The sequence below is a fragment of the Narcine bancroftii genome, chromosome 14, assembly GCF_036971445.1.
Source record: "Narcine bancroftii isolate sNarBan1 chromosome 14, sNarBan1.hap1, whole genome shotgun sequence".
Lineage (NCBI taxonomy): Eukaryota > Metazoa > Chordata > Chondrichthyes > Torpediniformes > Narcinidae > Narcine > Narcine bancroftii.
This window is the reverse complement of record NC_091482.1, coordinates 13,774,097-13,789,138: the sequence shown is the minus strand read 5'-3', so window position 1 is coordinate 13,789,138 and position 15,042 is coordinate 13,774,097. Positions and strand designations below refer to the sequence as shown.

General features: G+C 40.6%; 1 protein-coding gene across 5 annotated transcripts in view; it reads right to left on the bottom strand.

Moving 5' to 3' along the window:
* Nucleotides 1-1,686: 1,686 nt before the first annotated feature.
* Nucleotides 1,687-15,042, bottom strand: part of LOC138749241 (EF-hand calcium-binding domain-containing protein 5-like) — a 128,939-nt gene continuing 115,583 nt past the window's right edge. For 3 of the 5 annotated variants that reach the window (XM_069910364.1, XM_069910365.1, XM_069910363.1), the window contains exons 16-20: nucleotides 14,821-14,927; nucleotides 9,585-9,835; nucleotides 6,363-6,583; nucleotides 4,996-5,092; nucleotides 1,687-1,940 (exon numbers count right to left, since the gene is read on the bottom strand). In XM_069910364.1, coding sequence (XP_069766465.1) covers nucleotides 1,789-1,940; nucleotides 4,996-5,092; nucleotides 6,363-6,583; nucleotides 9,585-9,835; nucleotides 14,821-14,927 — 828 coding nt within the window. In that variant the 3' untranslated portion in view covers nucleotides 1,687-1,788. Of the gene's footprint in view, nucleotides 1,941-4,995; nucleotides 5,093-6,362; nucleotides 6,584-9,584; nucleotides 9,836-10,609; nucleotides 13,579-14,820; nucleotides 14,928-15,042 lie in introns of those variants that run through there. The other 2 variants (XM_069910367.1, XM_069910366.1) reach the window with 2 other exon arrangements.

The following is a 15,042-nucleotide window of genomic DNA, read 5'->3' as shown; positions in this document are numbered from 1 at the left end:
GAACACTCTCTTTCCGTTGGCTGGTCTCAAATGTCTGACAAGCTGCTTCATTTATGGTTGTGTGGGCCTTTAGTGTGCAATAGCATGACAAAGCTAACTAGCTTCTCAAAACACGAGGAAAACATTTGTTTGTGCATCACAACACCCTTTCTGCCACGGAATATAATTTATACATTTCTTAAGACATCAGGTTTAATGGTGGTTTCTCAACAACCTGAGTGTTTCCAGGCAGGCTTTTATTTTCTATGCACAGGCCTGTGGTAAACACTAAAGTTCTCCAAGCTAACAATTCCATTGCAATCGTATTTAACCCTTCCACTACAGCAAGTGCCGAGAATGTGGAACATTGTCTTATAAGGCGATTGAACACCCCTCTCTGTAACTGGATTCTAGACTTCCTAAAGGAAAGACCACAGTCTGTCTGGATTGACAACAGAATGTCAAGCACTGACATTTTGAGCACTGGAACACCTTACGGCTGTGTGCTCCGCCCCTTCCTGTTCACACTACTGACACACGACTGCATTGGCGGATCGAGCTCCAACAGTGTCATCAATTTTTCAGATAACAATAGTAGTTGGCCTCATCAGGAACAACAATGAGTCGCTTTACAGGGAAGAGGTGGAAAATCTCATGATATGGTGCAGGAGTAACAACCTGAGTTTCAATGTGGACATGATGAAGGAGATGATTGTGGACTTCAGGAGGACCAGGAATGACCACCCTCCATTGCAAACTCTGTGGTGGAGAGCACCAAGATCCTTGGAGTTCACTTAATTATTGTCCTATCATGGGCACACATCCCCTCACTTGTCAGGAAGGTGCAAATTCAACTTCACTTCCTGAGAAGACTGAAGTGGGCAAGGCTACCGGCCACCATAATGTCAACCTTCTACAGGACCTCTATTGAGAGCATCCTGGCCGCTGGATCAGTGTAGAATGGTTTATGCAGAGAAATGGATTGGACCATAAGAATGGCACAGAGGATCACTGGAGTCTTCCTTCCCCCGACTGACTGATCTACTGGGGTTGTCTGAAGAGAGTGTGCAAAATCATTAAGGACCCCTTCCACCCCACTCATAGCATCTTTCAGCTGCTCCCATCAGGAAGGAGATACAGGAGTATCAGAGCCAGCACCACCAGGTTGAGGAACAGCTTCTTCCCACAGGCAGTGAGAATGCTGAACGACCAAAGGAACCGCTCACACTAACCATCCGAGACTTTCATATTCATGAAACACTACTTATTTATTTGTATATATAAATACTTGTCCTGGATATGTATTGTTTGTCTATTCTGCTCCATAAATGGTTATATGGTTATGGTTATATGGTGTGTTACGTCCTTGGACCAAGGACTGGGGAATGCTATTCCGTCAATCAGTTGACAGACTTGACTTGAAGCAAATGACAATGATGAATTTTAGGGAAGCTGGCGCACATACTCGCAGAACAGTATAGTGACGGATACAAGACTGGATAAGTAATTAGAGTGGAAAGACATTTACATGAAACTGCCATCAATCAGAAGAGACTGTTCCTGTGGTGTAGCTTCATTTTAGTCCTTGGTGACATTTCTAAGAAATACTATTGCTTTGAATTCACTGATCCAGTTCAGATCATTGATGCATCAATATTCATTATCAGAACAACAAGGAACACAATTTATCATGAGTGCTTCCAAATCTTATTAATGAAACCATCAGACATTTAATCAAATATTAAATGGAGCATCAGAGTTTTAAAAATCTTTCACAGGGAACAATTTTCCTCCCAGACAGTGCATCTCTCACGTTGAAGCCAAGTGGCAAACAGATGGAGGTTTGTACAAGTATTTTAAGTTTGATTTCAGTTGCATCAGGGTGAAACAGATGTATGACCAGTGATACATATAGTATATCGTACGAGAGCCACACTTCCAGACTTGGTCAGGTCTGATGTCTGAAAAATGAGAATGAGGAGTTTATTATAATGATTTCAAAATCAGCTTAATAATATACATTAATTGTCTTAACCAAGATTGTACAAGCAATAAATAAATAAACATGGTGCACTATTGTATGTGGATTACACAACAAACATTTAGTTATCTATCTGAACCTCATTCTGTTTCCCCAATTCACAGTGCCCCCTCATGGTCAGACTATGATACTACATGGTAACAAAGCACATCAACAACAAAGACTAGTCAACGTTTTGGAATCCTTGCTCCAGATTCCACCATCTGAGGTATCTTATGTGTCCATATTGACAACTGTTGGTTAATGCAATGAACACAATTTTTTTTTTGGCAAAATGCAAATAACTGCTTCAAAAGTAATTTATCTTTATTTCATTGTCTGCTTTGCTCAGGGAAAAATAGCCATTTAATTTATACATACAACATGATAACAGGCCCTTCCAGCTCGTGAGCCCAAATACCCCAATTAACCTACAACCCCTGTATGTTTTTTTGAAAGGTGGGAGGAAACCATGAAGACACAGGGAGAATGCACATATTCCTTACAAGAAGTGCCAGATTTGAATCCAGGTTGCTGGCGCTGTAACAGTGTTGCACTCACCACTATGCTAACAAGTGCTGCCTTGGCTATTGGCTATTTAATAGCCAACCAAAAGTTGAATCACATTCTTTGTATCATTCATACCCAGAAAATGTCATGAGACCACATGTCCTTCCAAACCACGTTCTTCACAGCAGATGTTGCAGGGGTGTATTAGGACTGGAGATTTTCTAGTCTCCCTACCCTGGTGTTGCTGAGGTCTTCTCTGGCATTGTGCTGGCCAAGAGCTGCTCTCCTTCCACAAACCAAAATGGAACGGGAGTCCTTCCTAGTTTCCACAGGTTTGCCAGAGACCTGTCTGATTCTTGAGCACTTCACAACCAATGAATGGTGTTTGGTTACACTATGTGTTGTCCACAAAGCAGCACAAGGTCCTGTTTTAAATACTAATTACTTGGTCTAAGGTTGATGGGGAAACTTTGCATTGGACAGAAGTGGACATGATCAGATGGGCCAAAAGCCTTTTTCTATCCTCTATGGACTCTTGGTTAACCACGTCACATTAAACTACATCTTCAGAGCTTGAATATTAAAGTCCTTTGGTTATTAACCCATCTGATGTGAGGTTAAAGAATGCAGTGAAGTTTTGTTATTGACTTTAGCGTATAGTATAGAGTCAATCAAAAAAGAGCACTATTTGTCATAAAATACCTAATATAGTGAGAATGGTTTTACTATGGACAGACCAACAGGTTATTTATAGCATGTCACAGAGCTGCATAAAGAGAACAATTGAAAAGGACAGGAAGATCAGTTAGAACCAAGAAAGGGGGAGCATGAGAGCACTGCTCCATCTTTTAAGGCCATTCAAGGGATGTGGACTATGTGGGCTGAGCTAGCATTTCATTGCCCATTCTTAATTGCTTTTGAGATGGCAGTGATACGCAGCCTTCTTAAAATAATGCCATACAGGGTGATGGTGAGGCCTCTCCTGGAATAGGCAGCACACCTTTGGTCCTCTTATCAACAAAAAGATAGAGTAACTTGGGACAGTATAAAGGAGATTCACCAGGTGAATTCCTGGCACGAGAGGGTTGTCCTACTGAGAAAGACCATTTAGTTAGGCCTTGTATTGTGTAGAATAATGATGGATGACTATTCAAATATACAAGATCCTATTTGGTGGGGGGGGTTTGACAAGTTAGATATTGAGATGCTTTCCCCAAACAATGTTCATCTAACATCACATCTGCCCGCACACATTTGTATCCATCTATTCTCTCCTCTTCCTTTATCAGTCAAGATGCCTACTGTATACATTGCTATTGTATACAGTGCTACTCTGGGACTGCAATGTGCTGACAGCTAGTTCCCCTGTGGATGGTTGCACCATGGAGCAGATCCAAGGACCAGAACGGCCCAAGAACAGGGAGACAACAATCTTTACGCATAGGGGAAAAAAAGGCCGAGTTTAATAGATTCCAATACTTTGGTTCCACCAGCAGAGGCCGCCATTGCCCTGCAAAACTGATTACACTGGACAAGGAAGATTTTGTTCCCGGACACTTTTGGGTGTATTTTATGAATTTTGATCATGAAAATCACCTTAAAAATTTTCTATCACCCCATACCCTTTTTAAAAAAGATATAATCTATTTTTGTGATTTCCAATCATATTTCAAATCTACTAGTATATTGTCCACAAAGCAAGCTGGTCAGTCCAAGCATGCCTGGGCATGCACATAGTGCAGGCGCTATGCAAGTGTTGTTTAGACATGGAAGTCATTTAAAGATGCTGTTGAGAATTTTCTTGGCAACTACAGAGCACCAAACTTCATCCAGCTGGTTGACAACGCGCTTCAAGCCTCCAAAACCACGAAGCGCAGCGTGTGATTGAAAATTCATTTTCTGCCTTCACATTCCCTACTGATCTCAGTGCAGTCAGTGATAAAACATGGTGAGAGGTTTCACCACGACATTACAACCATGAAAAAGTGGTATCAGGGCAACTGGAAACCAGATGCTGAATACAAACAAAAACCAGCAGCAAAAAACTGAGTTCAGTTGAACTCACGCAATCTGTCAGCGTCATTATGAGATTAAACATGCTCAATTCAATAAAAGTTAAGGTTTCTCCACCTTCCTTGGTGATACAGCAAATCTGAAATGATCTTTGTGTTCAGCTTTAAGTTGTCTATCATAATCCCCAATTTATTTTCAGGTTTATTCCCAGGAAATTATGGACCTCTTCCCAAATAAATTCATATAGCATTAGAACAGGCCCTTCAGTCCATCTAGTCCATGTAAACCAATATGGTATTCAGGACTATTTCCATTCGGCCATGAAAAGTACATGATTTTTCAGGACTGCTCATAAAATTCTAAGTAGTCTCACAGGGACCCTCTGTAAATAACTAGTTTGCAGGTGAATGATACAGATGCTTTTTATGAGCATCTGAGCTCTATTCATTCTGTTTAAGCAAGGCATATCTTACCTTTAAAGTAGCGTTCCAAAAGGTAGGTTTTTATATTGCCATCAGTTTTAACGGGATCAAATGAGCAGATTACTTGAATTAACTCACTATTCAGCTCCTAAAAAAATATAAATGACAAATTTCTGTAAAGCCAGAACAGACATAACAAGGTCAAAAGTATGCCATGTGTTCCTATTCATAGGCAATTTGGATTTAATGTGATTTGTCCAAAAGAACACCCTCTCCCCTTGTAACATTCAACTTTACAATATGGTGTGCATCATCTCCACCTGGCTGGAACATTCTTCGTACTCTATGGTGAAGTCAACCACTGCATACTGTTCATTTTATGTCTGTTCTACGCTGTAGACTAAATGTGAGTTAATAGTGTCAGGACAATTATTTTTCACAAGAACTATACTGTAAATAGCAGGTGGCCAGCATAATCTGAACTACTGAATGTTTCTGCCTTTTTCTAGTTTTAGTTTGATTTTTAAAAAAAATGAAAAATCTGTTGGAGAAATTCAGGCAGAATCTGTGGAGGAAAGGGATGGTCAGCAATCTGGATCGAGGCTCTGCAACAGGACTGAGAGTAAAGGGGAAATAACCAGTGGAAAGACATGAGGGGGAGAGGCGAAGCAGGACCCAAGCAGTAGCAATAGGATTTTAACCTGGAAACACTGGGATGAATTGAGTAACCTAATTACTGTTTAGGATGATTTCAGTAAATTTAGCACTCTTTCCTGTCTCTATCCTTCAGCAGGAGGAGACAAACATCAATTTTACCGTGAATGTACAGAAAAATCCCTGGCAACTGGCAGCCTCAAGCAACCAGCAAAAAAATCAAGGAAAATACATTTTTAAAATTAAAATAATAGGTAAAATACACAAGTTTAAAATTGTAAAACTAAATGTTCTCTGAAGTAATACAGAAACCTTGGGTGAAGATTGGAGAAAATATTCAGCCAGTGGAGTGCCTTGCTCATGCTTTGCTCAGAGCAGCTGATTGAATAAAGTGATGTTTGAATAAAACAGCGTCACCCAGGATGAAGAGTTGGATGCCATTGGAATGAATCTCTGAAAACGTTTCCCTATCCTTGCTTAGTAAGAGTTGCCCCAGTTAGAGGCTTTATCTATAAATTTGTGGGAAGGGGAGAGTTAATTTAATATAATGTTATTTTTAATCATTTGGGCGGCTACATGGAGGGGGAGGAACCTGCAGATGCAGGTTAAATGTTTTTGAAGAATGAGACTGAAAATAAAGTAAAATGCTTTAAAGTTATATATTCATGCAAGTGAAGATTGTTCAGTGTAAGTACAGTATTTTTGTCTTTTTTAATGCAGGTCTATTAGTTAGGCATTGTAAAAATAAGTCTTGTCTCTCACACCTCTTTGAATTGGCTCCAACTGAGGTATTCCACATTGACCTTTGGTTTCACAAGATGGAACAGAATTTTTAAAATCTTATGGACCAATGGCGAGGGGTCTTTGGAGCTCTTCAGCTCCCCATCTTCCAGGTCCTTCAGATGCTGGACATTGTCACTCATCTCCCGCAGCATTAATTGATGGAATAGCAATTTTTCACGGCCTTCGTACTCATGATCAGGGTCTGGAAAGAGTTGAAGGAAACAAAATGTGAATGAAAGAAAGCAGATATTTGTAGAGAAGGGGGAGACTGCAGAGGCTGGAATCTGGAGCACAATAAACAGTCTGTGGGAGGGACTTAGCAAGTCGAGAAGCATCAGTGGGAGAAAACAATGAACCCATCCCAAAACATTGACCATTTTTTTCCTCCCACTGATGCTGTTTGGCCTGCTGAGTTCCTTCAGCAGATTGTTTTGTGAAGCAGATGTTTGTGTTTGCTACAATCCTATCTCAGTATCTAACCATATAATTGTCCATTATTAGAGATTCCATAAACGCAGCACATCTTCACGTAGTATTATGACAAAATACCAGACAAATATTAGAACATACATTGAAATCAACAAGAGGGCACAGGCTTGATATCTTGTAAACTAATGCTCTTTGATAGGATGGTAGGATGATTAGGTCACAATAGAAACAAATTAATACTGATATGCACATCATTTTAATCCAAAGAGAAACCTGCAAGCAGCAGCATTTGTGTTTCTATTTTTCATTAAAAAAAATAAAGAAGGAAACACTTAAAGTCGTGAACTGAACGGCAAGAAAACAGGCCCTTCAGCCCATCTTGACTGTGCTGACCAAGCTGGCCTTATTTACCTGTGTTTTATTCATATCCCTCCATACCTTTCTTATTTGTGTACCGATTTAAATGTATTTTAAACATTAGAATTGATTCTGTCTCTACCACTTTCTTTGGCAGCTTGTTCCACATACCTACAACCCTGTGTGTAAAAATCACCTCTCAGATCCCCTAAACCTTTCTCCTCTCATCCCAAATCCACACTCTCCAGTCTTTCATTCCTCCTCCCAGAGGAAAAAGACCATGACCACTCATACCATCCATGTCATTCATGATTTCACACATCTTCAGAGGTCTCCCCCTCCCCATCCCTTACCCCCTCCCCCACTATTCAAGCCCATCATCCCCGGAAACACTTTGGCAAATCTCCTGGACACCACCAACCCCCCCCCCCCCCCCCAAAATAACTGGATGGCCAAAACTGCATACAAAACCCTCACAGTGGTCCCACACAGTTGCAATAATCTGCAGTATTTTTCACCAAATTTTGTTGACCAACTAATCTTTGCCATGGGGTACAGTACTGTCACTTAGATCATGGGGCAATGTCCATGCTGGGGGAAAGGAAATTTAGACACTTAATTAACCGTCTGCTGAGTTATGATATCCTCTCCCAAGTTTCAGATTTCACTGTGGACTCTTCACTCCAGATTCCCTGGTGTATTTTAAAGCTTACTTTGAATGGCTTGTTTTAACTGGTTCAAAGAAAACAGTAGAAATTACAGGCTTTATTTTCTTCCCTCATAATTAAGGAATGTGAAACATAGCCAGCTGCCATTAATGGAATTGCACCCCAAAAGCAGACATTCAGGAAAAGGACTGGGTGATTAAAAGTTGATTATTTGATTAGTAAATATAGATTTTTAAAGAAGTTGTTGCACTTTGCAAGCTTGCCTCAATTAGATATTGGGGGTACATTTTGTGTGGGGACTTTATTTTGCTCATTCCAAGCATGTTAAATGACTTACTCCACCCATGGTCACACTCTTCCCACACCCCACCCCACCCCCCCCCCCCCCACCCCCATCCCCACCTTCCTTCAGGCAGAAAGTACATGAGCTTGAAAACACAACCCACTGGATTCAAGGACTATTTCTTCCCAATTGTTAACAGACTCTTCAATGGATCTCTCACTAGTAAAGAATGATGCCCTTGCAAGCTTCATTTCTATATTGTATAACCTGCACCACTTGACATAGTGCCACTATTATCACCTTATTTATGTACTTATGGATGCACTGCCTTCCGAACAACTTCCCTTGCTGTTTGAGCTGTATCTTGGTACATGTCTTTGGCTTGGCTTCGCGGACGAAGATTTATGGAGGGGGTAAATGTCCACGTCAGCTGCAGGCTCGTTTGTGGCTGACAAGTCCGATGCGGGACAGGCAGACACGATTGCAGCGGTTGCAGGGGAAAATTGGTGGGTTGGGGTTGGGTGTTGGGTTTTTCCTCCTTTGCCTTTTGTCAGTGAGGTGGGCTCTGCGGTCTTCTTCAAAGGAGGTTGCTGCCCGCCAAACTGTGAGGCGCCAAGATGCACGGTTTGAGGCGATATCAGCCCACTGGCGGTGGTCAATGTGGCAGGCACCAAGAGATTTCTTTAGGCAGTCCTTGTACCTTTTCTTTGGTGCACCTCTGTCACGGTGGCCAGTGGAGAGCTCGCCATATAACACGATCTTGGGAAGGCGATGGTCCTCCATTCTGGAGACGTGACCCATCCAGCGCAGCTGGATCTTCAGCAGCGTGGACTCGATGCTGTCGACCTCTGCCATCTCGAGTACTTCGACGTTAGGGATGTAAGCGCTCCAATGGATGTTGAGGATGGAGCGGAGACAACGCTGGTGGAACCAACTGAAAAACCTCACAAAGATAAGCGTATACAGAGCCGTTGTCATACCCAAACTCCTGTTCGGCTCCGAATCATGGGTCCTCTACCGGCACCACCTACGGCTCCTAGAACGCTTCCACCAGCGTTGTCTCCGCTCCATCCTCAACATCCATTGGAGCGCTTACATCCCAAACGTTGAAGTTGGTACATGTGACAATAGAACAAATCTATTGTTTTGACACCAATTAGTTTCAGCAATTCCATAGAGAAGTGGGTTGTGACTTGTGGAGGGGGGGTACTGTAAGGACTATGCTTCCTGAGTTCACTTCACATTGTTCAGATGGCTGAAGTTGCTGTGAAACCTATTTCTGAGATGTGATCACTCTATTCCAGGCTGACTTAAGAAGTGGAAGTTTCACCAGTTAACGAAGTAAGATGAACTCTGAACCACACCGGCAATGCATGCAGATTATGCCTACCCAGTTCAGCAAATGCATACACTTTCTACTTTACTGATCTTGATCAGTTAACAGAAGCAGAAGGATATCACTTTACCTGAAGCCAAACTCCCTTGTGGCTCGGTGGCTTCCTTTACAATCATGGTACAGGTTTGATTAAGGATGTGAAGCATCTTCAGCAGGCTTCTATACTCGTAGGCCACGAGCTCGTGTTGCAAGTCAATTTTAATATCAAGTATTGCCAGAGCTCTTCCATCTGCACCTCGCAGGGGGACACAAATATGTCTTCCTTTATATGTTGTGGAGAAGACTACTTCTGAGGTATCAGCACAACTGAAGAGGTAGTTTCTGATTGTAAAGAATATTGAAGATAAGTTAAATTTGTCCTGAAGATGGACAAGCAAATTTGCCACCTCGACTTATTTACACTAAAAAATGAATTGGCCCTGCTTCCGCTCAGTGACGTTATTATGCCAGGGGAACATGATATCCTTGCTGAAGTCCTAAAACTTGACAGTGAGGAGTTCAGTCACAAATCTGCAGCCATCCACCTGGGAGGTTCAGGATATTCTGGTGGATTCTAGGATACTGCAATTATTACCATCTTCAAGAAAGGAGACAAGTTTGACCTTGGTTCCTATGTGGTTCCAATAGAACATGTAGTTTGGACATTCTCCTCATGTCTGCATGAAGAGGAGGCCATTTGAAGATCAAGATCTCAAACCTGGCAGAGCTTATGGTCCAGAGGGTATCAGTGATCCTTGTAGCTGCCAACTTGCTCACAACACTGGAAAATACCATCAGCAAAATCTTCTATATTCACCAGTAGAATACCATAAATGAACAAACCTGGTGTTTTCTCCCTGGGCACCAACCCAAGTAACGAGGGCCTAGTTACCCTCAGTTGATAGCATTGAACTCACCATGTTGTTCTGATGCCTGAAACCAGCCCAATGAAATAGACACTGACATAGGGATGGCCCCATATTTTGAGCTTGACTCCTTGGTTCTACTACCAGGACAAATGTCATCTTTCCCATCAAGCCCTGTAAGAATTTTGTATATTTTCTTGAGATCAATTCTAATTTTAAATTGCTAAAACAACTCACTGTGACTCTAATATTTATTAATAATATTTATTTTAATATATGTATACAGGTTCTGTGTACATGTAAGTTTCTGGAGAATAAACAAAATTGAACTTGAACTTGAATTTTTCCACACTCTAGATCAATGATTTTCAATGGGTTCCTACAGCCTCCCTAGAGGGCACAGCACATTGAAGAAAAAGCTTTGTTTCCTTTTCACCTCAAGTAACACAATTTAAAAAAATGTTTTTATGTAGCCGCTTGAAGGAAATTATGGAAGAAACCAAAATGTGATGGCTTCACAGGGAAGAGGCCCCATAAACTTTGAGCAGAGTCCTTGGGGAGGGGCGGTAGCCAAAAAAAGGTGGAGAATGGTTGGTCTGCACTCTAGAGCACTGGCTTTCAAACTGCCCCACTAAACTCACATTCCACCTTAAGCAATCACTAAGCCATAAATGCTTTGATTAGTAAGGGATTGCTTAAATTGGTTATGTGAGTGGAAAGTAAAAGTTTGAAAACCACTTTTAATCTCACTTAATTGACTCGTTATGTGCAAGGTTTCATAACTCCAAAGGAAATGGGCCAATGACAATTTTACTCAAGCAAAATAATTCAGTAACAATTGGGTCTAGAGCAGTGGTTCTCAACCTTCCATTCCCACTCACATACCATCTTATGCAATCCCTTACTAATCACAGAGCACTTGTGGCATAGGGATAGCTATGGGTGGAATGTGAGTTTAGATGGGCAGTTTGAAAACCATTGCTCTAGAGAACATAAACACAGGTGGCTTAATCTCCCCTCAATGAATGCTATCCTGACTGTTATTCCACGAATCAGATAGGCTTCCACAAGTTTAGCCTTTGGATAGATGTATACATAATTCCAACTATGGTCTCATCAGGGCCCTATTATAATTGAATAGGAAGCAAAGGGTAACCAACGTTTTAGGCCTGAGCCTTTGTCAAGCTATGAGCCAAAATAGGTAGGTGACTGAATAAAAAGGTGGGGGCAGGAGAGGATGGAAGAGCATGGGGAGAAGCTCTGGCCAACAGGCAGTCATAGGTGGATATTGGTGGCAGGAGAGAAAAAAGGTGAGGTGATATGGGGGGGGAGAGCTCTCTGATTGGAGAGAGAAAGGGATGGGGAGCTGGAAGAAAGGAGAAGAGGGATAAGGAAAGAGAGTGACAGAGGAAGAATCTAACAGACTTGATGGTCAAGTTAGTAATGTCTGGTTGGAGATTGCCCAGATGGAATATTAAGCGCTGTTCGTCCAATTTGCAGGTAGCCTTGGTTTGGCAGTCCATGAGGCCATAGACATTGGTGTGGAAATGGTGTGTGGAATTAAAGTGTTTTGCCACTGGGAAACCCCATTATTGCAAATGGACAGAGTGAAGATGCAATGAAACAATCTCATATTCTGTGTCCAGTCTCTAATGTAGAGGAGGCTACAACGGTAGTGAGGGAGGAAGAGTGGGTGCAATTGTAGCATTTCCCAAGGTCACAGGCATAGGTACTGAGGGGGGCAATCAGTGTACAAGGGAGTCACACAGGAGTGGCCCTTGCAGGCCTGAAACGTTGGTTACCCTTTTCTCCCTGTAGATGTTGCGTAAACTGCTGAGTTTCTACACTACTTTTGTGATTGGACTCCAGTCGCAGTTTTTACAAACTGTTTAACCATACATAATTGAATTCCCTTTTACTTCAATGAAATGTTGGGATGAGTTCAATGCAAGGAAGCCTTTGCTACACTTGCTCTGACTCACTGGTAATTATGGTGAAGGGAAATAACTCTCAACGGGTACTTACCTCCTTTTGTTTGGATTTTCAAATAAAAATTATTGGAAATAAATGGTCTTGAAACCTAAAACATTATTATGCTGGGTATTCTAAGGATAATGAAAGATATTTCTAGCACACATTAAAAGCTTTCTTAACTGACTGTTAGGCCTAATTACTCCTCTGAGCTTCCTCCATAGCTGACATCTACTTGAAATAGTAATGTAATAAACAAGATCTGCAATCCACACCAACTTGTTACCTCTCACATCATGAGTTTTTATTTCCTGCAATAATCTTTAATGTAACACCTTATTAAATGCCTTCTTTTGTCCACGTTTGGTGTTACTTTTTCAAAGAATGCCATCTGGCCGAACATGATTTCCTTTGCACAATGCCATGTTGACTTTGCCTGATTACCTTGAATTTTCATAATTGGGAGTTAGTCTTTATTTGGTTGCTTGGCAACCAATGTTCTTTCCCATTAAGGAGAAACTGGAGAGATTCAGTGTGTCAATTATCAGTTATCAGGAGCTCAAAAATCTCATAGTGAGGCAGCACCAATGGAGAGAAATGGACAGTTTTAATACAAAAGGTCCTAACTTGAAATACTGACCTTTCATTTCAGATAATTGATCGGTCCGATTATCCCTACAAGGATCTTACACTGGACAACAAAGATTATACTTCCTGAACACTTTTGGGTGCATTTTTAGGCTGTTGATTATGAAAATCAACTTAAAGTTTTCCTATCACATAAACTATTTTCGTGATTTCATGCTTGTCATGTTTTAAGTCTACTACAAGCATACAAAACTATGAGCGCCACATCATTGAAAATTCATTTTCTGTATTCGCACTTGGACTTCTTCCCTGCTGATATCGGTGTAATCAGTGACAAACACGGCGAAAGATTTCACCAGGATATTGTGACCATGGAAAAGCATTATCAGGGCAACTGGAATCCATAATGCTGGTCAACTATTGTTGGACACTGACACGAGAGGGATCAGATACTGAATACAAATTAAAATCAGCTGCAAAACATTTTTTGGTCAGTTGAACAAACATAATGTGCCAGCATCATTATATAATTACTAAATTCAATAAAAGTCAATTTAATGTTTCTCCAATTCCTACGTGATACAGCAAATCTGAAATTATCTTTTGAGTTCATCTTGAAGTTGTCTATCATAATCCCCAATTTCTTTTCTGGAAGCAAAGCTTTTGGAAAAAAAATTTCATAAAATTAAAATCCTCTCATACAATATTCAGCAGAAATAAAGAGGCAGAAAAATTCACATTGTTTAAAGGTTCAAGATGGAGCTCCAGACAAGAGAGAACATACTGGAGCAGACAAGAAAGAAGGTTAGAGAAGAGAATGAGCCGTTGGAATACAAGGGGCAAAAAATATTTTTTTACCCGGACATAAGCTTCGAACTTTTAAAGAAGAGGAAGGAATTCAACACGGCGAAAACAATCTTATGGAAGAAAGGGTATAAATTTATATTAAGACATCCAGCAGTACTCAAAAGTATTTATTCCTGGGGAACGGAATAGACTATTCTCAGATCCAAAGAAAGCTCAAGAATTTGCTGAACATTTGCAGGACAGGAGAAGAGGAGGAATGACAAGAAGGATGATTGGCAAGAAAATATACAAAAATATGTAAAAAAATAAAGATAATGTATATATAAAGATTTAAAGATGGATAAGAGAAGGGGAAGAAGGGGAAAAAAGAGAAAGAGCTTTGTTATAAGTATAGAAAAATAGTGTTCTCTGGAGTGGGTGAATAATGGTCACTGCGAAATCGGTTGACGCTTGTGAGTAAGTTCACAAACCGAATGGAAAGGAGAGTTGTGGTTGCCGTCAAGGGACAAGGGGCAATCCAAGGGGGGAGGTTCATTTGGGGGTTAAAGGGCTATTGCTTGTGGGGATTGTTGGGGTATTTCATGTCTTAAGTGCATTGTCATATATTGAGATGAAAAAGGAAAACTTAAAAAACAGTAATGGAAAAAAAGGGATGGAGGTGGTGAAGGGGCGGAAAAGAAGTGAAAATAAAGATATAAAATGGCCACGTTGGGCTATATAACTATAACTGAATATATAACCAAGTTAAAGTGTATCCCATTGGAAAAAAAATCACATATAATTTAAAAGACAAAGTTACAATGTTTGAAAAAACCTGGGAACCATATATGGAACATAACAGAAAGAGCAGGCCTCGAATCAGTAGATGATACGTCTTTTTTGTTTGTATTCCTTTTGTATAAAGATATTGTTTTATTATATTTTATATGTTCAATATTTACTGTTTTTGGAGGTGGGAGGGAAGGGGGAAACAAGAGAGAATGTCACTGTGAATATTTAAAGAGATGCATCTGTAAATATATTGGTTGATCTGGTTCATAGTGCGATAAATAAAGAATTTCAAACAAAAGATGGAGCTCCAGAACAATGGCTCACCTGAAGTAATTGTCCTTCCTCTTGAGAACCATTGGAGGTGCATGTACATCTGACCATTTTTCAGTAAGATAATTTTCAGAGGTCATTGTCTTGCATAAAACATAGTCCTTTGACATGTGATGAAATAGGTTAGCAAATGAGAATTTTGCCTGTTCCACTACATTCAGTGATCATTGCATGATATCAAGCACAAAACTTTTACAATCTCTTTTTGAAGTCCGC